Below are 26,264 nucleotides of genomic sequence, written 5' to 3'. Positions count from 1 at the left end.
CTCAGCCAGAAAACTAAACAATTGATACCAGTTAGCCGTTCTACCTATGCTGGCCTTTAAAACTGGTGGCTCCCTTTATCATTAGACCACTCCAGTAAACCACTACATTTTCAAGCCGTTCGTGGGGTTCTTTTCCCATTTGTCCTACAGAATGTGGCAAACATGTAAATCTATGTTTTATTCAGTAAGCTGCTCCTGCTCTTTGCCCAAATCAAGGATACTCAGTCACACTCAATCATTCCCTCAGCCCATTCCCCTCCCCCTTCCACTGAATTGATAAACATATTTCCTACTTCTCCCCCTCAAACCATCCAACCCCACTTGGGCATCCCTTGTTCAGCTGCTCCTTTCCACCTGCCTATTTGCCTGCATTATCAGTCACAGCCACACCACACATTTAAAGTGTCCTAATGCCACTTTAACAGTCATGGCTGCCCCCCAAAGAATCCTGGGAACTGCACTTTCTTAAGGAAGTTGAGAGTTGTTGGGAGACTGCTCAGAGAGCTACAATACCCAACACCCTTAACAAACTCCATTTCCCAGGATTCTTTGGAAGAAGGTTCTTACTGTTAAAGTGGTATAGGTAAAGGTAGAGGGACCCCTGACCATTAGGTCCAGTCGTGGCCGACTCTGGGGTTGCAGCGCTCATCTCGCTCTATAGGCCAAGAGAGCCGGCGCACAGCTTCCGGGTCATGTGGCCAGCATGACTAAGCCGCTTTTGGCGAACCAGAGCAGCACATGGAAACGCCGTTTACTTTCCCACCGGAGCGGTACCTATTTATCTACTTGCACTTTGACGTGCTTTCGAACTGCTAGATTGGCAGGAGCAGGGACCGAGCAACGGGAGCTCACCCCATCGCAGGGACTCGAACCGCCAACCTGATCGGCAAGTCCTAGGCTCTGTGGTTTAACCCACAGCACCACCCGCGTCCCTTAAAGTGGTATAGGAACACTTTAAAAGTATGGAATGGATGTGACCTCATAGTCACAGCCTAGGCTCTTCTCTGATGTTCTTGCCCTCTAAATCATCTGCCTGCACCCTCCCGCAACACCTTCTCACTAGACTTCCACAGCCTTGATTTCTTCTACTCACATTCCTGACCCCTTGCATCATGAACGGGGAACATGTGCCCTCTAGATGTTGTGGGACTCCCAGAACCATCACCCCTGACAAGTGCCCAGACTAGCTAAGGCTGATGGTTGTTGAAGTCCAACAACCTCTGGAAGCCACAGGTTCACCATCCCTACATGATGAATCTATTCAGAGGGGGAGGAACCTTGTTATTACATCTGTTCCAACAGAATTGCCGTTTTTTTCCTTCCTGCCTGCTGCAAACACTTTAGGAATATTGAAACAACCTGGCGTTATGTTTGTCAGGAAGTTTTCTGGATAAATTAGGAATCCCGCCCAATACTATTGGTTCAGAAGACACTGTCAAATTCAAGAAGGGTCATCATGTTCCTGCTGAAGGATGGTGATCCCCTCCCCATTTCTTCCAATCATTTTCCTTTAACGAAAACATCCCCCCACCCCCGCAGATCTGAACTTTACAGTTTAAATTTCTCCCTGAGCAGCTCTTTTTCTTCTGTGATTTAAAGTAGACTCAGCTCTAAAACTGCTTTCTTCTGCTCTTAAGCTGCAGGTATTCTTTCCATTCAAAGTCTGTGAGATAGACTTCCCAGAAATGTGCTCTGAAGAGAAGGGCTGAGGGCATGCGCACTAAACATTTAAAGCACATGTATGCACAGGACTCCCTGCAAAGAATCCTACAACTATAGTTTGTTAAGGCTGCTGGGAATTGTGGCTATGAGGGGGAAACTACAGTTCCCATGGTGCTTTGGGGGCAGCCATGTGCTTCAAATTTATGGTGTGTACTCAACCCAAATCATCTTCTTTACTTCACTGGCCCCAACATCTAATGGGCATCTCTGAGGTTTCCTGCAGCTTCTTGTCTTAGCTTTCCTCCTGCAAGAATAAGTATACACACACACACACACAAAAAGCCACAAAACAATGACATTTCTCATGCCTTCCCCTTTCATGGAAAGAAGGATGCGAGTCTATTTCTAAGTATATAGTTTCTGGTGATTCTCAAACTAAAATATAAGTATAAAAATAGATGCACTACCATCACATTTTCCACGTGCCCACTTTCTTGTATTATAAATGCACGTTACTTTTCTATTAGTTGCATGCAGGCTCCTGCTGTTCCTTGAGGCTGTGTTTTTACTTTGGGGGCTATCATAGATTTTTAGCATTCAGAGAGTAATCTTTGATCACTGCAATGCAGTCTACATGGGGCTGCCTTTGAAGATGGTCCGGAAGGTCCAGTTAGTCTGCAGTGGGGCTACAAAACTGCTGACAAGGACCAGGAGGTGGGATCACATCACAGTTGTTTTGAAACAGCTGCATTGCATCTCTGTTTGATTCTGAGCTCAGTTCAAAGCTCTTGAGCTTAACTTTAAAGCCCCACATGGTATTCCTTGGACCATCTTCTCCCGTATCAAGACTCCTCCTGTGTGCTGAGATCTATATTTGGGGTTCTTCATTGGGTGACCGCCCCCCATCAGAAGCAGGGTGATTAGCAACCCAGGAGAACCTTTTAGGTACCGTTGCCCAACCTATGGACTGTCCCCTCCAGGGAGGTTCGCCATCATTTCCGTACTAGACAAAAACTTTCTTTATTTTATCAGGCTTTTAAAGTTTTTAAACCTTGATTGGAATACTTATCCTGTGCTGTTTTTGTAATTCTTTTGTAAGTTGCTCTATGAATGCTGACTGGCCTCAGAAGGACAGCGATGGAGATAATAAGAACAATAAAAACTAGCAAAACAGGGTGCTAATGACTAGCAAAAGTGAGTCCATTTGGTGCATTCATTGTTACTATGATTAGCTGCGTTTGTAGGACTATCACAAGAACACCTCAAAAATTCTTGTCACCGAATAAAGTGAGGCACAACAAAAATAACTCCTCCATCTTTCCCAATGTGGCTTCCAGTGTATATTACAGGCATGTTACTCAACCCCATGCTCTGCTTGTGGCAATCAAGAGGAGAGTACACCATGAGACAAGGCCACATTCACACCATACATTTAAAATACTATGATGCCACTTTAAACAGCCGTAGCTTCCCCCGAATTAATTATAGGAGCTGTAATTTGTTAAGGCTGCCGAGAGTAGCTAGGAGATCCCTTTTCCACTTTGAGAACTACAGTTCTCAAAGTGAATTAACAATCAATCCCTCTTCACAGAGAACTCTAAGAAGTGTAGTTTTGTGAGGGGAATAGGGGTGTCCTAACACACTTAAACTACAGCACCCATAATTCTTTGGGGGAAGCCATGGCTTCACAGTGCATAGCATCACAGTGTTTTGAATTTATGACATTAATGTGGCCAAAGTCACACCCTTGCTTTCAGTTTGGTTTTCAAAATGGAGGGCTGGGAGCTGCTCCTGCCTTTCTGCCTGCCCAAAGTGTTAATCGACATCCACACACAGGGCATGGGGCACATCCTGCCCAGAACATGCACAGATGGCTGAGCCAATGAAATGTCACTGGTGGGAGTGATGTACCACGGCTGACACGTGCCTGAGGCCCGGCTTCAGTAGCTTTGCAGAAAGCAAAGCCGGCTTGTTATTGGTGAACATTCAGAGCCAAAGCAGCTTCTTTTATCTGTTAGATAGATCTTCATGATAATGGCTGTGTCTGTTTTCTGGGCGTATTCTTTGGAACGAGGAGCCAGTGTGTTTTTATGTTGTTAATGGCTTTCAAAAAGTAGGGAAAGCAGCTAAAAGCAGATGGCAATTTAGGGTCTGATTCCGTGGATCAAGCCTCATTCCAGAAATGTGTCAGTAAGGCATTATGGCGAGAGTGATGAAAACCTTCTGCTAAGAGAGTTTAAAAGGAAAGAAAGGGTTGTGGTGGGGTGGGAAGAGAAACCAGCTTTCCCCAGGAAACATTCCAAAACTCTGTCCCTCCAGTTCAAAATGACTAGAAGTGAGTGTAGCACTTCGCCCCCTCCCTTTCCCCCTCATTTTAACCTTCGCCAATTTCTTCATCTATCAGTAATGGGAAGGGGATGCTTCGCTTCAGCTGGGGTCGTGCTTTCGTTTACGAGGGTAAACCTATCCAAAGTCATTGTATTTCATTTCGGGAGCTACCAACGGCAAGCTGAAAAATTCCTTAAACAAATCTGTTAGCCCTGCAGTGTCTTGATCTAAGAACACGGCATTTCATTTCTTCGTTGATCAAAGATGGCTGACTAGATGGTAGCAACACACCCAAGGCCCCTTGGAGCTTATGATTAATGGAGGCTTGCGAGCCAAACTCCTGACACATTCTTGTTTTGTTTTGGCCGGCTTGTCTAAAGAAAGCATGTCATGAGCAAACCGTGGACTTTGTGCACCAGACCTCCGACGCCAGACATCCCCACATGCAGTGGTCGGCTTGGTTGTCGGTTGACTTACGGCCAGGGTTCAGAGTCTGCCAAGTCGAAACAAGCACTTGCGCCGACAGCAAGGTCAACAAGCAGTGGTAGCCTATACACTTCAGAAAATGGTGCAATGGGCAGACAGGAAAGAAGGAAGTCCTTTATTTACTGCTAGGTGAATGAGTTTCAAGTAAACCTACTTCCTTACTTTCAAGTAAAACTACAGTCCTGAAGATCTGCCCCAGTATGCTTCCCTGCATATTGGAGAAGCATCCCTGCAATGTTAGTGTAGTTTAAGTTGAAATGCTAAACACACTTATTGGGGAGTAAATTCCACTGGACACAGGGAAATTTAAGCCCTATTTATGTCTCCATGACCCCAAGATACTCTCTGCTGGAAACATTTGCCCCCAAATATGTGGGAGGATTTAAACTGTGTAGATGACATCCCTGAGGGGGCAGGGCCTGACATTATGTCCCTGTTTCTCCTCATGTGTTTGCTTACACATAAGGAGGCTGAATCCTGAACAGGAAATTATTTCCACAAAAGCATGTATAGGATTGTGTTGTTAACAATCTTTGTGACATTCTAGTGGTGTACCTATTAACTATTTTGCTGAATGTTCATGATATAAAGGAAATGAAGTAGAGATGTGGGGAAAATTTAGTTTTATTTGTATTTCAATGAGAAACTACCTAATTCAAACTTCTCCGTCCAATATGTAAATCAAAACACAGCTATCTTTCAGAATGTGTACAGAAATGCATAAAAATACATATGCTAGTGAAAATAGCATATAAAATGCATTATATTCTGGGGGATTGACAGATTTGCCCACCCATAAACTGAAGTCAGGGTTAGGCCATGAGGCAGCCAGGTTTGCATATGACAATAAATTACTGAGGATGATGAAACCCAAAGTAGACTCTGGAGGGCTGAAAAAAGATTTCCGCAAACTCAAATCTTGTCTGAAAGAAAAGATATGAATATTCAGACGAAAAACCAACAACCCTCTCATCCCAGCGGATGGCCAAAATGATCAAGGAGATGAAGCTAATGTTTAAATTAGCCACAGCTCAAAGAATAACAAGTTTAAAGTAACATGACGTTTGGGATTAACATGAGTTAATATAACACGAGAAACTGTAAGTATATTTTGGAAAAAGCTGAAATGCTGCTGGGAAACAAGAACTGAAAAAACTCAGGTCCAAAAATTAGCCTTTGAACCCAAAGTTATGTGACAAGAGAAACTCCATACAGTCAAAATAAGCCCTGGGACACTATAACAAAAGACCAGCTTGAGGCCAGTTTACTGTCATATGTATTCTCGAAACATAAAGCAAGCTGGTCATTGAGTGAAGGGCAGAGGAAGCAAAGGCTCCACAAAAATCTATAGCAGCAAGCAGCGCTGCAGCAAAACATTGCAGCGAAGAGTTCTCCTGTTCAGTGTTCCAGCTGTGACTCCTTCGAGGATGGGCCCATTTCCTTCTAGGATCGTCCTGGATCTTACTTTACAGATGACAACCCTCTTACTTTACAGATGACAACCCTCTTGAAGAAGTGTGCTTGCACACGAAAGCTCATACCAAGAACTAACTTAGTTGGTCTTAAAGGTGCTACTGGAAGGATTTTTTTTATTTTGACTATGGCAGACCAACACGGCTACCTATCTGTAACTGGAACCCTCTTTTTGAAAGGCTTTGGGGCCCAAGTCCATTTTAAAGGGAAAGAACCAGAGGAAGGGGAGAGCAAGGGCTTTAAAATTGCCCGCTGAGCAGGAAGACTAGTCACCTGGCCACCGTCTTCCTGCTTATGGTGAGATGCATTGCATTTCTATTTCACTTATAGCCATAAATTCTAAATTTTCACCTACCCATTCAGATTATCAGAGGCACATATTAGGCAAATATATCTCGTCTTTTGCACATCCTATCCTGCTTGGTTTTCTGTTTCTTTTGCCCCCGTCCCCACCCCCGCACAACAGTCAGCATTCCAAGCGCAGCAAGTACATGAGGTTCTCCTTGAGCAGTGTTGTGTCTCCCCCACCTGCCCAAGTAGCAGACTTTTTCTATTCTGTAATCCCCAGGTTGTCCCAAGGACGCTGATGCATCTTCCCTGTTCATCTTGACTACACAGGAATAGGAGAATCACTTAACTATTGTTGTTGTCGTTGTTTAGTCGTGTCCGACTCTTCATGACCCCATGGACCAGAGCACACCAGGCACTCCTGTCTTCCACTGCCTCCCGCAGTTTGGTCAAACTCATGCTGGTAGCTTCGAGAACACTGTTCAACCATCTCATCCTCTGTCGTCCCCTTCTCCTTGTGCCCTCAATCTTTCCCAACATCAGGGTCTTTTCCAGGGAGTCTTCTCTTCTCATGAGGTGGCTTCTCTTCTCATGAGTCTCAGCTTCACGATCTGTCCTTCCAGTGAGCACTCAGGCCTGATTTCCTTCAGAATGGATAGGTTGATCTTCTTGCAGTCCATGGGACTCTCAAGAGTCTCCTCCAGCACCATAATTCAAAAGCATCAATTCTTCGGCGATCAGCCTTCTTTACGGTCCAGTTTATATGATTATTACTTGGCGGGCACCAGCTAATCTTTATCTGAGGCTGGAACCAATTTCAGCAAGACTGGATTACGAGTCCAAAGGCAGGGCTTTCATAATGTTTTAACCTTGGGAGGAGGTACACTACTTTCACAATATTTTTATACCACCTTTCAATGAACATTTCCCATGTCATGCTTAGAGCTTATCCACACTTCCACTTGTCCCACTGCTTTCCCCTAGGAAAACCTGCTCTTTATTGCTAAAACAGAGCAAACACCAAACAGGTTTTCCATGGATTGATGTTTTCTCCAATTCAATGGTAGAGAGTGGGTTTTTCTGGAAAAAGTGAATTCCTTAGGAAACATGAGACAAGCATAAAATCTCTTGGTGCTGTGCCTTCTAAGCCTGGAGGAAGTATAGATGAGTCCTTAGATTTGACATCATAATAAATGGGATTTTTTAAAACAATATAGCTCTGATGGGCAAACACTGAAAGCAAGACATCCTTTTTTAATTCTGCAGTTTCTCTTTTTCACAAATTTTCTTTTTTCAAAAAAAGAAATTCTGTCCCATTTTCCCCTACTTTGTTTCCCATGCTTTAGACTGTAAGCCTGATTTTACGTAGCTCATTGTATTTTAGACCTTTCTAGTAATACATTTTCTACATACACAATACTTCCTCATAACGCAGGTTCAGTTGAACAAAGGTGAAAAATAAAACTTACAAGAAAATAGGAGTTTCATATTTGCAAGAAGAAAATGAAAATTCGCCGACTTTGCCCAAAATGGCTAATGTTACTGGTTAAATGACAACACGGGGAGGGGAAGAAACTGGCTGTCTACCAATTCTGCATAGTTAACAGAGCAGGTCCAAACTGAACTCTGTGGAATCACATGCAGACAGACTTTAAATAATAAAAAGGCAAAACCAAGAACAAACCATGTTGTGCTTTGGGACAGAGCCTGAAAGCTGAAAACGGTTAAACGAATTAGTGGAGCTGGAAATGTTACAACCAAAGAAGAGCCAGATGCATGACCTTACCTCTTCTCTATGGTTCTTTATTGGCATACAGAGGATGCTCTGCGTCCTGTAGCCCGTGAGTTGGTCCACTTCTGCATTAAATCGGGGATCCTGTCAAAAGAAGAAAATAGATAACTATGTACACATTTTTTCAGAAACCATACCTATTTCCTAAGTTTATATGCCAATAGGATACTTGGGAATTCTAAGAAACCCAAAAAAATAATGCAAGTTTGTAATAGGTGGTTAAATTTCAGTGCAGTTTTGAAAGGTCCTGTCTGCCATCTTGATTCAAAATGGCATCCAACTGTATTGAAACACAGAGGAAAACCTGCTCCTTGATCCCAGAAATCATCATGCAAAGTTTGGTTTAGATATCTTAAGAGGTGTCCAAATGCATAGTGAACAGAGAGACAACATTGCAAAATGTGTACCCCGGGTTAAGAACTTAATTCGTTCTGGAGGTCCATTCTTAACCTGAAACTGTTCTTAACCCGAAGCACCACTTTAGTTAATGGGGCCTCCCGCTGTCACCATGCCACACAATTTCTGTTCTCATCCTGAAGAAGAGTTCTTAACCTGAGGTACTATTTCTGGGTTAGCCGAGTCTGTAACCTGAAGCGTCTGTAACCTGGAGGGCCTGTAACCCGAGGTACCACTGTAATAGGTTCTGTTTCACTGTTCCTCTTGTCAGCAGTGTTCAATTATTTACTTGTTAACCAATTTCTAAGGCACATGAACACTGCAGGGCAAAGCTTTCCCAGGGCAGCACACAGTCACTTTAAAACAATGGCCTGGTTTGAACGTAACACTAAGCCAAACCATAGCTAAGTGTGAACATGCAAGTGTGCAGGCACTTATAAAATCACAGCTACTTCACTCTTCTGTGGTCCTGCTGTGCCATACTACCTGGAGCTAAGTCATGGTTTGGCTGTGTATTATGTCTAAACCCGGGTTCATGGTTTGTTTCACTCCAAACTAACTGCAAGCTATAGTCATGGTTTGGTTTTTGTCTTACTGCTCACTTTTTGTCTGGGGACAATATAAAATAAACAATATAAGCTTAAAAAGACCCCACTCTGTTAACTTAAAATAGGGGGGAATAAGGTAATATAAAAAATTTAAATAGTATAAATCCCATTTATCTCATAACAGAGAAGTCCTGATGAAATAAAAATATATTCGGGGATCATTTAGAAACAGTGAAGAAAGGAGTCTGGTGAACATCTCAGGGTAGCGAATTCTACAAGTTTGGAGTCACTACCAAAAAAGATTCTGTCCCCCACTCATCCCCAAGTTATTTTTCCTGACATTTCCATTCCATAAAATAATGACTGAAGCACTGTGTGGATCATCACCATTTGCAGATAAAGAACCCCAAATGTCACAAAGAGTTTTAGCAAGCTTACAAAAATTTGTAGAATCTCCTCCACTCCCACCCTCAGATTGAATATATTCCATAACATGCTGTTTACCCAAAGCACAACCAATTTTTGATTTTTTTTCTCTCTCTCCCTGGAAAAAGTGAGAAAACTGAGGAAAGTGCAATTATGGCTAAATTAGCCATAGTGATGAAAAAGACTAAGCTCTTCTATTTCAGGAAAGAATGTTAAAAGTTTAGTTTTGCCATTCTTACTCAGACTGTACTCAGTTCCATACATACCTCAGAGCATAGACATATGTGCAAAGTTCACATTACCAGATGTTACTAGAATTGCTCAAGTTTAAAGCCTCAAAAATTGTATAGCAAATTACATTATTTCCATTTCTAGGGCATGCTAAAAGTTTATGTCAGATATCCAAGTCAAAACATATCCAGAATCAAAATATCATGCCTGCCAGCTATAGGATGGTAATATCCACAGGTCCACAGGTCCCCTCCCTACAGCCCAGCCAGAAAAATAATAATCCCAGTTATAAATGCATTAGAGTTGACTAATCATGACAACACAAATAAAATATACCAAGAACTAGCAAAAGTGTTTGGGCTAACTTAATTCCAGTGACTAGTTGCCTGTCCATTCTGGCAAATCCCCAGCTCCACAGTTGTGGAGACAGACACTAAGAACCCCTGAATCCGTAATGCATGGAAAAGGGCAACAGCTCAGAGCATCCACTATGCATGCAGAAAGTCCCAGATTCAGTCTCCAGTGGCATCTCCAGGTAAGGCTTGGGGTGAACTCTGTCCACAACCCTGCAGAGCCTCTACCACTCAATGTAGACCAGCGTTTCCCAAGCTTGGGTCTCCAGTTGTTTTTCAGACTACAATTCCCAATGTCCCTGACCACTGGTCTTGCCAGCTAGGTGGGAGTTGTAGTCCAAAAACAGCTGGAGATCAGAGTTTGGGAAATATTGAGTTTGATGGGCAGCTTCCTATGTTCTTACAGAGAGCAAATTGTAGACAATGGTCTAAATTGACCTTAAGAGATTGCAGTGAGGCATTTTAAGGGAAGGCAACCGCTTTGGCATATTAGGCCCAAGCCACCTAGCATCATAAACTGTGTTATAACACTATTAACAGTTCAGTAACATGCTGATGTCATGTGCTTTCCATTACCTTCTCTAACCAGAAGACCAACTGTTGCGTTCCTCACCATGTACATTCGCACAGAATTTTCTAAATCCATAATGAGAGCCAGTAGTGTGTAGTGGTTAGAGTGTTGAGCTAGGACCTTGGAGACCTAATCCCTGCTCAGCATTGAAGGTCACTGAGTGGCCTTGGGCCAGTCACCATCTCCAAACTTAACCAACCTCACAGCTTTGTTGTGATGGTAAAATGGAGGGTGAGGGGAGAATCGTGTACACCATGGTTGAGCTCTCTGGAGGAAAGATGGGACATCTTTGGTGTGGCAAATATTCAGCTACAGTGGAACCTCTACTCACGACCACAATCCATTCCAGAGGCCCATCCAGAAGTCAAAATGGGTCGCTGGGAGAGGAGCTGTTGTGCGCATGCGCGAATGGCAATCACTACTCTTGCGCATGCGTGAATGGCGATCGCTGCTCTTGCACATGCGTGAACAGCGGCAAACCCACCAGTTACTTCCAGGTTTGCCACGGACATTGGCTGAAATGGACGATAGCAGAGGCGGACGTAAGAAGAGGTTTGACTGTAGATGAGTGGTCTCTCTGGATAAAATGCACCCACCGCACAATTATTCTTTGTTTACCTCATAGGCATCTTTGATGTTCAAAGGCTGCCCCAAAGCTGCCACATGTCCCACTATCCCTTTGTTCCACTCCAGACGGATGCCATTGTTTGAAGCTTCTTCCAAGGTGGAACCTTCGGCAACGTCAAAGAGCCTGCTGATGAGAAACTTCTCATTGGAACTGTCTTCACACACCAAAAAGAGGGAGTAGCGATCGGCGGCAATGAGTTCATGAATATGCAAGAAAATTTTGTGGCAAAGGGCTGTGACATCCAAGTGACTAGAAATGTCCTTCACCAATTCTAAGAGCCTTGAGCACTGATCCCCTGCATCGCTCCCAAGCGTCCGAGGTTGGAGAGGCATCTGCTCCTTCTTTTCGGAGTCCGACAAGAAACTCACGGTTCCAACACAATCCTTGACAACAATAGGCCTAAGGGGCCTGTCAAACTCAGAAGCAGAGATCTTCCTGGTTGGGGGTGTGGGATTAGTGCTCTCTGCCCGTGCGGCCTGGTGGCTGGGACAAGAACAGGCGTCACCGTGCTGCTTGGCCCCCTCTTTGCACACTGGTATGGGATGAACTCTCTCAGAAAACCATGCATTGACCATCTCTCTGCAAAAGAAGAGAAGTGCAATAAATAATGACTTCCATAAAAAAAAGGAATAAATGTTTAAGGAAGGCAGATCCCCAAAGAGTAGTCTACTACCCATGCCTTCTAAACATGGCATTTTTTAAAAAAAGATGTACACGTTGTACAGCCACATGCTTGTCCTTTGCTGAATGTTCTCCGTTTCAAGCCAACACAGAGGCTGACTTGAGCACTTAACATCTTGCGTCTCATAAAAAGGATGCATTCCCTCATCAAAAGCCAGCATCAGAAGTTCCACAATACTTACCCTTCCTATTCCTAATGGCTCAGAACTCTGAAGGATTGCAGATTTAGAAAGAAAATAATGGCCAACATGCAAGACAGACAAATGTAAATCTGACATGTTTAAAAAGCAAACACTAAAAAGCTTAAAATGCTGAAGCAACACCAGTTCTACGTCAATTCTCCAATCTATGTAAATTACTCAAATTAAGTGTGTGCTGATTTCTTTTACATACATTTGCTTTGCTTCTGCTAGTTGTGGAGATGACCTCTGAAATCCTGCCCTTTAACTACTGCAAATTATGCTCTGTGCCTTCTTCACACTCAGCTTCTGAGCTGTCAGCAGGCTACACTATGCTCATACACTGACTGTTGCCTTCAGTTTCAAGAAACAATACAACTTTTGTGATGCTCTGTGGTACGGCTGCATGTTTGTTCCTGGGTTCCAGTCTCAGCATCTCAAGTTAAGGCTGCAAATGTTGCCTGAAGCTCTGGAGAGCCAATGCCAGTGGAGTGTAGAATCAGAAGTCAATTAAACAGGGAGAAAAAAATTTGTAGATATAAAAACTGTGTTTTTATATGTGGGTTATGTACACCAGGTACTGTCATTAAAGCTAATTCTTTCACTTGCCATAATCCTCAAAACAAAGTACAGCTAATTGTTGCTGTATAATTCAGTTTCTCTGCTTCTGAACAATTGCTCGTAGTAACTCAGGAACGTTACAAGGCCCAATTTTTTTACAGAACTTTTATCCTTTACAGATGGTGGAGCAATGACTGCCAACTTTCCAGATTATAGTTAGAATGAAGCTTCCATGGAAACTAAAAGACTTAATGTGGAGGGAATAGTGTTGCATGATACTGAGGCTTTCAGGGACCAAGGATTTGTTCACTTGCGCCAGTTTTTTGCAAGCAATTATGAGGGGCATGATGTTCACTAGAGATGCTTTGTTCCACTGCCCATGAAGCAATAATGCAGCCACTGCCTGCCTGACCCTATACAGACCTACTAAGATCACTGTGGTCATCTAGGAAGTTCCAGTTAGTGGTACCACACATTACACTCCATTGTATAGTGGAGATCTGTAAAGGGGTATTTTCCACTGTTGCCCTTGTCCTTTGGAATGTTCTTCACCCTAACCATAGAGGAAGGCTCATGGGTTACTACTTTCCCAAACTTTCCCTGACCGCTACAGCAGGATGCAGTATTTTTATTTTTATTTATTTTTTGTATTTATAGTGCTGTATCGTTGTGATCCTTGATCGTTTTGTTTCTGGTGGTTTATGGCGATGGTTTTTAGTATACATTTTAAGTTTTTGCTGTAGACCACTTGGAGATGTTTTAATATTAAGTGGTTTACAAGGTGATATTGTTTTAATATTAAGTGGTTTAGAAGTGATATTGTTTCGTCTCCCTATTTAGGCATATAAAATAAAATTGTACATCAACGTTCTCAGGATAATGTGCTCTGCTGTACACAGGAATCCCCTACGCACAGCCTTTGAGTTTTTAAAAAAATTAAACTCTCTTCTAACTTTAAATAAACAAATAAACAAACAAACAAATAAATAAATTCATATCACGCCCATCTGGCTGGGTTTCCTCAACCACTCAGGGTGGTTTCCAGCACATATAAAAACATAATAAAATATCAAACATTAAAAATAAATATCTCTTGAAATAACTAAGACAGAAGAATGAATGCAGATGTTGCCTGGTACTGGAACCTCGGGTGCTCACCTGCTGGGAGTTTTTATATTAATGCCATTAGCTAGCTCTGCCTTTTAAATTAGCATATGTTAAGAGGTAAAGGGGATCCTTTTATCTCAGCGTGCTTTTCCTTTCTTGAAGCAGCTCAGCCTGGCTTTCTCATAGCAATGCTTACAGCTATTCGATGCCTGTTAAGAATTAGGAATATGGCAGCTTGGCTAAGCGGAATGAAGGAATAAAATTGAACTTCCTGTGCCTCGTCAGTAGCCAATGGTCACAGTCATACAAAAAGCTAAAGCACAACTTGCTGCTATGTGCATGAACGGGAAGGAGCCTTGGACTTCAAAAGGAGGACCCTGGAAGAGTTTAGTTTCAGCAATAAAATAACCTGACTTGTAGTTATGTAGATATCAGTCATCATGGCTGAACATAAACTCTGGAGGAAGACCAGGGGGGAGTGGGAGCATGTGAACCCAAGACCTGTGGCGGCTCCTTCTTGCTCAAGTGTGCAACCCTAAACCATGGTTTAGCGTTACATGCCAACACGGCCACAGTGTTTGCTTTTGTTTTGTTCTGAATCCTCAAACAAGTTGTACCAGAGCCTTGCAGGATCAGGAGGTAATGCGATGATCATTACAGCAACACAATGCAACATAGCACACCACTCGGCCAGTCATGTTTTAGAGACACACATTACATCCACACTGTAAATTTAAAGCATATTTAATGCACACACCCCCAAAGAATCCTGGGAACTGTAAATCGCTGGGAATTGTTGATTAAGGAGGGCTCTCAGGAGTCTTTGGAGGAGCCTTGTTAATTAGAAGCATGGTGTGGAAGCATCAACTGCGCTACTGTTGCAACCAGATACCTTGGTTCAGGCTCTGGGCTTTCCATATTTTGCTCACAATCTAAGGAGCTAAATGTATAACGCTAGTAATCTGGAGGACTTCTGGTCTTTGTTCACTGCCTTCTTCCAGAGAGCCTCTATAGCCCAAGAAACATGAGAATGTCAAGACTGACTTGCTACACTGCAGAAGCTTGCATTATGCAGAAGATTGTGTCTGATAATGTCTACAGAGGCACTCCAAAGAGGAAGTAAATAAATTAATTTAAAACAACACTGAGAACATAGGAGGCAGACAGGGAGACTGCTTTAATCAGATCGGAGTCAGAGGCAGCGTTCACGCAGAAATGCCTCCTTTTACAGGATTGTCAAACAATGTGATTCTCGCCCGCTGCTGGTGTTGTTTTTAAATAAGGCAAACAGTGTGATCAGTTTGTTAGAGTGAGAATACCAAAAAAGTACCCTCGTGCGAAACTGTTATTACTGGCGCCCTAACAACTCAACTTAGCTTCCAACTATCTAGAATGCAAGAGTTGTGGCTTCGCCCTATAAGGGATTTCTCATTGTTAATGTGGAGAGCACAGTAAAACCAGAGATATTGAAGGTCAAGGCTGCAAACAAAACATACAGATATGTTTACGCTGCTATTTTTGTTGCCTTCTGATCCCATGCTCAAAATACCAAAAGGAGCAAAACAAGACTTAAAGGTTGTCCGACTGGAATATTTCAGAAAGGGCCTCTCCGTTGGCTGCGCTCCACCACCAGATTCATCAGGCTCCTCCCTCTCGCAGGAGCAGGCAACAAAATCTGGGGGGGGGGGGCATTACACCAACAACCCTGTACCCTCTAGAGGGAGAGATGGGACTGCATGGCCTCTCCATCGACTCAGCTGAAAAACTAGCAGCTTTTGGCTCCTTCTCTCTTTGAAGTCTTTCCATTCCACTACAATAACTCTAACACCTTGGGAACCATGGCTCCATCTAAGGAATCCTGGGAGCTATAGTTTGTTACAGTTCCTGGGAACTGTACCTCTTGAGGGGCTCCTAACAACTCTCAGCACCTTTAACAAACTACAGTTCCCAGGATTCTTTCGGGGAACCCATGACTGTTAAGGGATGCTTTAAATAAGGATGTATGGTGGATGTGACCTAAGAACCGGTGCCTAAATCTGCTTTCTTCTTTCTCCCTCCCTCCCTATCACATTTCCTTTGGTGTCTTTTTAGCTCAGGGAACATTTTTAGCCCAACAGGCCAGGACCTTATCTCCTGTTGATCATCAGATGCCATAGTGTCATCAGGTAAATGACACCTATCAAAGTCCATTGTGCGGTAATTCCCAAACACCTGACAACCAGTCGGTTGTAAGCCTAAAAGCTGGGATTATCGTATTACCTTAATTTTCCATGTATAAAACTATTTTTTAATTCCAAAATCATGTTCAAAATTAGGGGTCGTCCTATACATGGGTAGTGCATTGTGGGGCCGTGGGATAGGTTGCTGCCGCGAGTTGGATATTGTTATTGGTGGCTGCTGCAAGGGCTGTTGTTGATTGGCTGTCGCTGCGGTGGTTGGGCGGTCGATTTCCTGCTTTCTTCAACAATGGGACAGAGGATAGGTTGGTCTGGTGATGCATGCAAGCGGCGGGTGAGCGGTTTTTTGTTTTTGTTTTTGCATTTTTACCTTTAAAAAGCTCAACAACTCTTGCCCCCCCAAAAAAGCTCAACAACTTTGGGGAATCTCTCCCCCCCATTTTCTTAATTTTGAGTCCCCCCATGTGTTATACGTGGAAAAGCACGGTATTTGTGTATTATTTGTTAAATGTATATCCTACCCTTTCTCTCAAGGGAATCCACTGTAGCAAACACATGAAAAATAAAACAATTTAAACATATTGAGAACAATTCCAGTAACCCAATATAGTCTGCAACTGTATCTGTAAACTGCTCTTGCAGCCTTTTTCAGCTGAATAGGGATGCAAAAAATACCTTTTCGGGGGGAAAAAGAATGATGGAGAAAAATATTTTGCATTTCTGTTCACCGGAAGTAGATTGATCATCATTCTAGTCTATTAACACATTGCATGTGGAATGAGTGTGTGGAAGCGAGCCCCAATGTATAAATGGAATCTATGTTCATACAAGCTGGTTATATGTGAGCTGTGTTCAGTTGTTCAGGTTAATGCATGGCAGTTGAAGGCGGGGACACTGCGTGCAATCCTGCTCACCCTCCAACATCCATTCACTCTTCATGGATTAACATGTGAAGAACTCTTAATTTGTCTCTAATGGGGGAAATGGCACTGCTAACCACATCTGCTCAGAAACATCTCATTGAACTCAATAGGACTTACTCCCAGCCCGTTATGTGGGGTTAGGATTGCAGTCTTTGACCAGAAAGCCAATGTTAAAAAAGTGATTGGCTCCACCATATCTGCAAACCAGGAGCCCACAGATGGAAATGATTACATTTGCCACCTATTTGGTGGGAACAAGATTCCTGAATGCATGGGCAGAGTCTGGCCCTCCCGTCTCCTTTCCATAGCAAGCAACAAGAAAGCCCCACTGAATACATGAACCATCTCTGCTGGATTGCACCTGTAAGCACTGAGGTTGATATGCACCAAGTTACTATCTGAGTAACAGACAAAATATACGAAAACCTTGCTCAGAAGAGGCAATGAACTCTTATGGCAGATTCTTTCAAGCACCGTTAAATGCCCTTCCCCTTTTCTTTCTTCTCTAAGGGTAACTATAGCTACTCAAAAGGTACAATTTGTCACCTATACCTGATGTCCTCCAGATATATTTGGACCACAGCCATACTCACTGGGGCTGATGGGAATTGTAGTCAAAAACATCTGGAAGGTACCAGGTTTGGAAGGCTGAACTAATTCCTAGCATAAACTAATCTCAAATGGCACACACTCAAACAAGCCAACTAACAACTGTATATGGTTTTCATGCCCTAGAGTTCAGTCCATGGCCCTTACTTTGCAGGAATAAAATATGCTGTTGATTACGACTTATGAGAAATCACAGGACATTTTGCCAACAGTCAAAGCAAGAACAGGAACTTGCTCTGAAACCTATCAACAAAATCACATATGTGCCCATTGCATAATCATCAGTCTCACATAGCACAAGGAAGAAGTTGGTCAGCGCAGGATTCCCCTTTTTATATCTTCCAAGGATATTTTTTTTTTTAAACACACACCATTCATCATGTGCATTTTATCTCAGATCCAAGGTTTACAGCAGGCAGAGGCACGTTATTATATTACAGAGCCAATCTATTGTAATTATGGGTCACTGCCTGCTAGAGCACTTGGTACAGAGATTGATTAGAGCTCTGGAGATGGCAGAACAGAGCCAAAACCCAAAATGTTATTTCATAGCCTGCAAAGAAAATGACCACTTCTATGAGATGGGTTTAGCTTCTTGCTTGTTTTATAAACTGTGGATGCACATGCTTGGATATAAGATGCAGAGGATGGAGCACTGGTCTTGAAATTTGTTTTTAAAAGGAATTCAAATCCCCCTTCAGCTCTATCTCATCTTGGGCAAGTCACTGTCTCTCTGCCTAGCCTACCTCAGAGGGTTGTCGTGAACTCTCAGCTCCTTAGTAGAGGGGAGGAACACAAATGTAGCTGTATATATTTTCAAACCATTCTCAGGGAATCTTACAGGTACCTGACACAAAATTAAATTTCTGTTTAGGGCATTTTGTGATTCCTTGACCTGCTTGTTACATGTGACAAAAGCTCATGAACATACAAAAGGAAACCACTGTCAATTATGACATACAGCCATTTGTCATGTGAGATGGGGCTTCCAGAAGACACTTCTGGGTAGGATTTGTTTTCTTGAAACTGCTTATACTGAGATCTTAAAATGGCATTTTCAAGTGCAAACAAAAATTAGTAAAATCAGACCTTCCTAGAAGCAACATCTTAGGGAATCCTACTATGATCCGCAAATTTTGTAAGTTCGTAGTCCTCACCGTTTCTGAGAACTTGTAAACATGGCAGTGTGACAAAGGGCGCAAAGCTAAAAACAATTTTAAATGCCATCAATCTACTGGCCTCCTGCTTGCACCATCACCATAGCTCTCTGTAACCACTGGAACACTCCCAAAACATTGGATTGCACTGTACATACAGTAAGTATTTTGCAATTTCAAATCTCATTTTTCAAAAAATGCTAATCTAACATTTCGGAAAAGATAAACTTGTGATTCTGCATAGCTGGGAGTTATTAATAACAGGACTAGCATAATAGAAACCAGCTACAATCTTCAGTACTGAGAGAAAGAATACCACACTTTCTGGCACAAAAGGGATTGAATTCCGACAGGGACACATCTTCGTGGCAGTGATGCAGTGGAGGGGTGTGTGTATGTGTGAGAGAGAGAGAGACAGACAGACAGACAGACAGACAGACAGAAACTATATGAAATCTGCTGGAATTTAGGACTCAAGTTATAACAAACTCCTGCACTTCAGATTCAGGACTAACCACTGCTTCTTGCTAAAATCTATATTTCTCATTCCTAAATCTGATCAAAAGAAACAAAAGTGATAATTCATTAGCATGTCTATTCTACCCCGCCCTTAATAAACTTTTTCAATTAATGGAAAAAGTAATTTCCATAGAATGCAAACTGAGTTGTAAGGTAACTGATGGTCAACAACCAAAAGCTGAACCAATTTCGTGTTTGAATATGGGTGAAATGCCAAATATATGTGATATTCCAGATACAGAGTGTTGATCCTATAAAGGCACATTTTGTGCCAATTAACTAAATATAAAATGTGATATGCAGTATTCCTGCTCCTAGCGTGAATTCAATTTGGATTTGCCCTCAAAGACTGCAAAACTGCATCCCTATTTCCAGTGCTTTTTTCTGGGGGGACACAGGGGGACGCATACCCCTAAACATTTTGTGAATCTTTGTACTTTTGTCCATTTACTGTATTTATTTCCCCCCGATTTGAACTATAAAATGGTGATTTTTCTTGAGTCATTATGAGAGTACCCCTAAACATTTTCATTTTTTTAAAGAAAAAAAGCACTGTCTATTTCTACAGATATTTTCTCCTTCCTGCAGGGATGGGCAGTAATATCCAGATATCTTCCGCCAATTGTTCACACAGCTCTTCAGATCCAAATCAGACACAAGTGAATAGAGCACATTCATTCATAATGAGACTAAGGCTGCATTCAGACACGGGGCTGTGTTACTTTGAAGAAATGGAGGCAGTGAGAGATCTTACTTTCTTGGGCTCCATGATCACTGCAGATGGTGACAGCAGCCACGAAATTAAAAGACGCCTGCTCCTTGGGAGAAAAGCAATGACAAACCTAGACAGCATCTTAAAAAGCAGAGACATCACCTTGCCAACAAAGGTCCGTATAGTTAAAGCTATGGTTTTCCCACTAGTGATGTATGGAAGTGAGAGCTGGACCATAAAGAAGGCTGATCGCTGAAGAATTGATGCTTTTGAATTATGATGCTGGAGGAGACACTTGAGAGTCCTATGGACTGCAAAAAGATTAAACCTCTCCATTCTGAAGGAAATCAGCCCTGAGTGCTCACTGGAAGGACAGATCCTGAAGCTGAGGCTCCAATACTTTGGCCACCTCATGAGAAGAGAAGACTCCCTGGAAAAGACCCTTACGTTGGGAAAGATGGAGGACACAAGGAGAAGGGGATGACAGAGGACGAGATGGTTGGACAGTGTTCTCGAAGCTACCAGCATGAGTTTGACCAAACTGCGGGAGGCAGTGGAAGACAGGAGTGCCTGGCGTGCTCTGGTCCATGGGGTCATGAAGAGTCGGATACGACTAAACGACTAAACAACAACAACAATACTAGCACTTCTATCCCAATTTTGAACACTCCTTTAACACCACAGTACCTGTTACAACATGGAACCATGGGGGTTTTTTTACATATACTGTACATTTGCATGTTCCGCTAAATTTCTTTTACACCAGGTGTGACACAATAAACATCACTGGACATGTTGCTACTCCCCCAGCATTTACGCACTTCTGTTCCCCCACATGATTCACCCATGAAAAGTGCAGAAAAACTGTATGATGCTACACTGCCTAAATTTTGTCAGTTTTACTCCTGCATTTTTCTGGTTTAACACAGTTGCAAACAGATTCTTTTGTAAAAACAATTAACAAACAAATGGGTGCCAGATTCCATTATATTCTGCTAGATTTGCAGAGGTGGCTGTTTTGTTGTGTGAAAGAGCAAATAAAATGCAGAAATTATCAAGTACAATGGCGGACTTTGGGCTCTCAAATATTAGGGGCACCCTGTGCAACACTAAAATTGTGCTTCATTCTATAGCATAGTTGTGGTGCCCCATGCAGTGTGATACCCAGTGCAGCTACACCTGTTGAGAAACCCTAAAACCACCTGCCTCATGTAAAGAAACATCAGGAAAATAGAATCAACTGCTGTCTGAGATGCAAGCTGAAATAAAGTGATTGGCAGCCAGAGAAGAATGACAGACCCAGAGACAAGGGCATGTGCATCAGAGGGAATGTTTGTACCCTCCCAGATAAGGGTTTTCGAAATTGCACTCCCTTCTCAGTCCCAAGTGAATCCAGACCCTTGAAGAAAACAGCAGCATATTTTCAGCTCCAGCAGCATATTAGGGACGCTTATCTATTGGAAGGGACGCGCTGTTTTTGCTGCAGAAATGAATATGTACAGTTATTCGTGGCCTCCTTACACTTCCACACAGTGCTGAACATCTATTTTAGGACCTAAGGTGAGGAATACTGAATGACTAATGAAACTGTTATTAAAATGAGATGGTTTTCATTCATCATCTCACTGAGCAATCTTTAAGGGATGTCTTTAAGAAAGATCCTAGTATTCCAATTTATAGGTAAAGAAGGGTAAGCCAATACTTTTGCTGGCAGTTTTTTGCTGGCTGAAAATGCTAAAAACCCAGATCCAGAACATACTGCTAGATCAGCCTTTGCCAACCTAGTACCCATCATCTGTTTTGAATTACAACTCTCACCAGCTCCAGCCAACACAGCCATGCTGGCTGGGGCTGGGAACTATAGTTCAAAAGATATGGAAGGTACCAGATAGGCAAAGGCTATGCCAGGGGTAAGCAACCTTTTTCAGCTGTGGGCCAGTCCACCGTCCCTCAGACCAAGTTGTGGGTCGGACTATATTTTGAAAAAAAATATGAACAAATTCCTATGCCCCACAAATAACCCAGAGATGCATCTTAAATAAAAGCACACATTCTACTCATGTAAAAACACGCTGATTCCTGGACTGTCCGCAGGCTGGATTTAGAAGGTGATTGGGCCGCATCTGGCCCATGGGCCTTAGGTTGCCTACCCCTGGGCTACGCTGTATCAAAATGACCAAGAACTTCTTCTGAGCAAGATCTATGAACTGTGGGGGTCCAGAGCTGTACTACTGTGCATCCTGCATATTTTCGTGGGCTTTCAGTAAAAGAACTGCCTTGTCATCATGCCAAAGAACAGTCCCCGCCTTATAGCTTGTACTGAGGAATGCTAAACATTCAGGAACAGAGATCCAGTTTCCAAAGCAAGCCCTGCTCCTGGTGTGATCTCATGGATTCTTATGAAGTCCTGTTAATTCACGTATGTTGTATGGCCTTTTAAAAAGGAAAAAATAAAATGGGTTTCCAAGATAATTGCTTTAAGGAGTATCTTTATACAAAGTAATTCCTCCAAAAGCTCACTGAATACTTTTTAAAGTATCGGCCTTGATCCTCCCCATGTTCTGTGTGTGTGGAACTGCTTATGTACACTGCACTTTAAGCCCAAGTCCAAACAACTGTCTGTTCACTAAAGAAGGAGGGGCTGTGATCCCAAACCTCTGCTGACCCGCCCCCCCCGCCCCCAGTCAAGCAGGCTTTTTAAAATTACTGTGAACACACAACCTACTCCGCACATGTATAGCCTGGAAAGAATCACACCCAAATTGTTTATATAGCCTAAACTTCAGTAGGCCCAGTTATAAATACAATGCCGGAGCCCTCTCTTAGTTCTCTTAGGGTGAAATAAGTTAATGTATTACAAGATAAACATGAACTGCAAGTGACAACCGTGAGCAGAAACATAGAAAGTTAAAACAAAACATGAAGGCGATGTCCCTCTGATGCTGAAGATGCCATTTGAAGAGTACACTGTGGGGATTCTGATATTATAAATTCAAAGCTGCACTCCTATCTACACACTTGGGAGAAAAGCCCCAATGAATATAATTAAGCCTACCTATGAATAATATGGATGGGATCAGAATACACGAACTCTCGACAAAACTGTTTCAAAAATGATTGCAGACGCTTTTCTATACAAATGAGGCTGGCACATGCCAAGGTTGAGAACTCAAGAACACAGAGGTTGTACCCATTACGTGGAAGTAAGCCCTATGAACACAGTGGAACATACTGTTGAGTAAACCCAGATTGGACTGGGTTTCATGCATTTTTTATTTACCCATAAACAAATCACCATTACTATGTTAGTAGTTTGGAGCGTCTATCCCTGACTCCGTCTTCACAATCATTCATGTGACTGTAACCAAGCCTAAATGTACGCCACTGAAATCACACAAGCAAATATGAGCAGTATGCTGTGGATATTTTAGTCTGCAAATGTTACGTAAATAATTGCATGGTTTACTGCATTATTCTTTGATGTTTCCCTTCCATTGAAATTATATAACAGGCAGTTTCAGCCACAGCAGATAGCGGGACAAATAACATAGGTTTTAGGAGACGTGCTAAACAGGACGTAAATAAAAAAATGTGTCCCAGGAACAGAACATTGGAAGGGTCCTGCTGGATGAGGCCACTGTCCCATTTTGTTCAGTGTTCTGTTCACACAGATGCCCCATGGAAAGCCCGCAAGCAGGACCTGAGCGGAACAGCAATCTCCCCACCTGTGAGCCCCAGAAACAGCAATTCGGAGGCAGAATGCTTCCAAGAGCAGAAGCAGAAGAAGAACATAGCTATTGTGATTAGTAGCAATTGACCATTTATGAATTTGTCCAACCTATTTTAATGCCGTCCTCCTTGATCGCTACCCATAGTTCTAGCTATGTGCTGTGTGAAGCAGCATTTTCTTTCATCTGCCCTGAATCTTCCAACATTCAGCTTTGCTGGATGGCTCTGAGCTCTAGTGTTACGAGAGAGAGAGGGAGGAAGGAATTCTCCCTATCCACCTTCCCCATACCATGCATCCCAGAATCATAGTATCATAGAATTGTAGAGTTGGAAGGGACCCTGATGATCATCTAGTCCAAACCCCTGCAATACAGCAGGCCACGCATCTCTTTCATGTACCCCCTACTCCCCTTGCTTGCTTTTCTTTCTCTAAACTGAAACGCCCCAATACGGCAGCCTTTCCCCAAGTCTGAGTTCCAATGTCCTGCCCGCCTGATGAGCAAATCTTGGAAACCATCACTTCTGAATGTTCCTTTCCCCTAGACCACCTGCCGATTTGACGACCCATACTTGTAAATCCATAGTTGTGTAAGCAATGGAAGGAACTCTTTTTGTAAGTACCTGTAGGTCAATTGAAAAAATGAAACTCTTTGGTAAAATTGGTTCAATCAGTTCTCTGAATAAGGGTCAAAAAACAATAGCATTCACACACAAGAAAGGTATCTGAATTCTCAGGTGAGCCCCAAATCTTGCAGTAGTACACAATCCTTTGGCAGTGGTGGGGAAACAAAGGTGGGAGGAAACCCCTAAAACAGTCCAACAAAAACTGAGCATGCTCAGTGGACACAGAATGTTGATGGTAAAAGGTAAAGGTAAAGGGACCCCTGACCATTAGGTCCAGTTGTGGCCGACTCTGGAGTTGCAGCACTCATCTTGCTTTATTGGCCGAGGGAGCTGGCGTACAGCTTCCGGGTCATGTGGCCAGCATGACTAAGCCGCTTCTGGCGAACCAGAACAGTGCACGGAAATGCCGTTTAGCTTCCCGCCAGAGCGGTACCTATTTATCTACTTGCACTTTGACGAGTTTTCAAACTGCTAGGTTGTCAGGAGCAGGGATCGAACAACAGGAGCTCACCCTGTGGCGGGGATTCGAACCGCCGACCTTCTGATCGGCAAGTCCTAGGCTCTGTGGTTTAACCCACAGTGCCGTCAGGGGTTAAAAAATGCCTGAAAACTAGGAGGGTTGGGGAATGGAATGGAGTATTGTATCTTGAACAGGAGCATTCCAAGTCACAACACTTTTTTCACAGGTCCCATTTGTTGTTAAAAAATTTACATTCCTAACTTCTCACAACTCTCCTCACCAAGCTGTTGTCATTTATAAGAAAGCATGTTGCTATCAGAAGAAAAGGACAGGCTCTGCCTCCCATAAGCCATCAATCTGTCCAGCTAATCAACATGGAATTCAGAATTGCTGCAAAAATCTAGCATGTTTATACTAGCTGCTGAACATTCGCTGGACATATCTGAATACCTTGCCAGCAGCGTTTGACCTTGGACTTAATCGGATGCATTGACCACAACTTTCAAACTGCCTCCCCCATGGTATTATCATGACTTCAGTATGCAACATTATAAAATGCACAAATAGGTATCTTTTTGGAAGATTATTTAAGATGGAAACACACCCTTTTATTTTCAAACAGTTAACTTTCAAACAGATATACAAAAGATGAACCACCTTCCACATTTCCCAGCTGTAAGTTTATAAAATAAGTTTTGAAGACTGATTTCCACCAAATTTAACATACACAATTTTTGTTAACAATTCTGAACTCACAGTAGAGCCTTACAGGGTGTTTCCAAACAAGCCCTAAAGTTAAAAACAGGAGACTGTGATCATGTTAGGAATACGGTATAGCATTTTACTTAAGCTTTAGCAATAATGTATCTTTACGACCAACACAAAACAATTCCCAGCATTTAAAAATGGCCATTCATCCATCTTCATGGGCTAAAAACAACAAGCCAACACAATTTTTTATCAATTCGGAACAACTTTCAGTTTCTAAGGCTACAAATCTAAACACACTTACTAAGAGGTATGCCATGCTAAATGCGGTAGGGCTTGCTTCTGGTACAAATTTATAGGATTGCACAGATTAAGTCACGATCAAATCTGAAGGACTTACTTCAAAGGTAACATTGATATAATCAGCCTATAAAGGAAGTATCTTAGCTTGAAAAACTGGTATTTCTCAAGGGTAGCTTAAAAGGTCCCTGTCTGACATTAAGAAAAGGTGTCCTATAATATGCTAGCATTATACATATCTAGACAGAGATCCCACTAGGCTGCAAAACGTGTAATACTGTAATATGAACAATTAAACTATACATAATTGGGATCACATATGCATTAAATATGTCTATGCCTATCAATAGATAATGCAGCTAATAAAGACAGCCGCATATAAAATACACCAAAGCATAGTTTAATGCTGTTTTAGTTGATTGTCTGCCTTTCAGTCAATTAATCAACTAACAGAATTAAAGTAAATTAGCACATTACTGAAAGGTCAGGTATCAATGTCATTTTGACAAATTGGGAGATAATTTAAAACTTAACCATTTCTTTCCCCCAACAGTTAAGTAAGAAAAACCATTATTTTTCCATTTCCTGTAATAGGTACACACCACAACCGAAACAGTCTAAAATATGTGTATCTGT

General features: G+C 42.4%; 1 protein-coding gene across 8 annotated transcripts in view; it reads right to left on the bottom strand.

Moving 5' to 3' along the window:
• Positions 1–26,264, bottom strand: part of PDE5A (phosphodiesterase 5A) — a 124,462-nt gene that overhangs the window by 55,991 nt on the left and 42,207 nt on the right. For all 8 annotated transcript variants that reach the window (XM_081021909.1, XM_081021905.1, XM_081021904.1 and 5 more), the window contains 2 exons: positions 11,173–11,761; positions 8,024–8,113 (listed from right to left, as the gene is read on the bottom strand). In XM_081021909.1, coding sequence (XP_080878035.1) covers positions 8,024–8,113; positions 11,173–11,757 — 675 coding nt within the window. In that variant the 5' untranslated portion in view covers positions 11,758–11,761. The remainder of the gene's footprint in view (positions 1–8,023; positions 8,114–11,172; positions 11,762–26,264) is intronic.

The sequence above is a fragment of the Podarcis pityusensis genome, assembly GCF_964106645.2.
Source record: "Podarcis pityusensis genome assembly, chromosome: 9".
In the NCBI taxonomy this organism is placed as follows: domain Eukaryota; kingdom Metazoa; phylum Chordata; class Lepidosauria; order Squamata; family Lacertidae; genus Podarcis; species Podarcis pityusensis.
The sequence above is the reverse complement of the archived record's forward strand: the minus strand, read 5'-3'. Positions and strand labels throughout refer to the sequence as shown.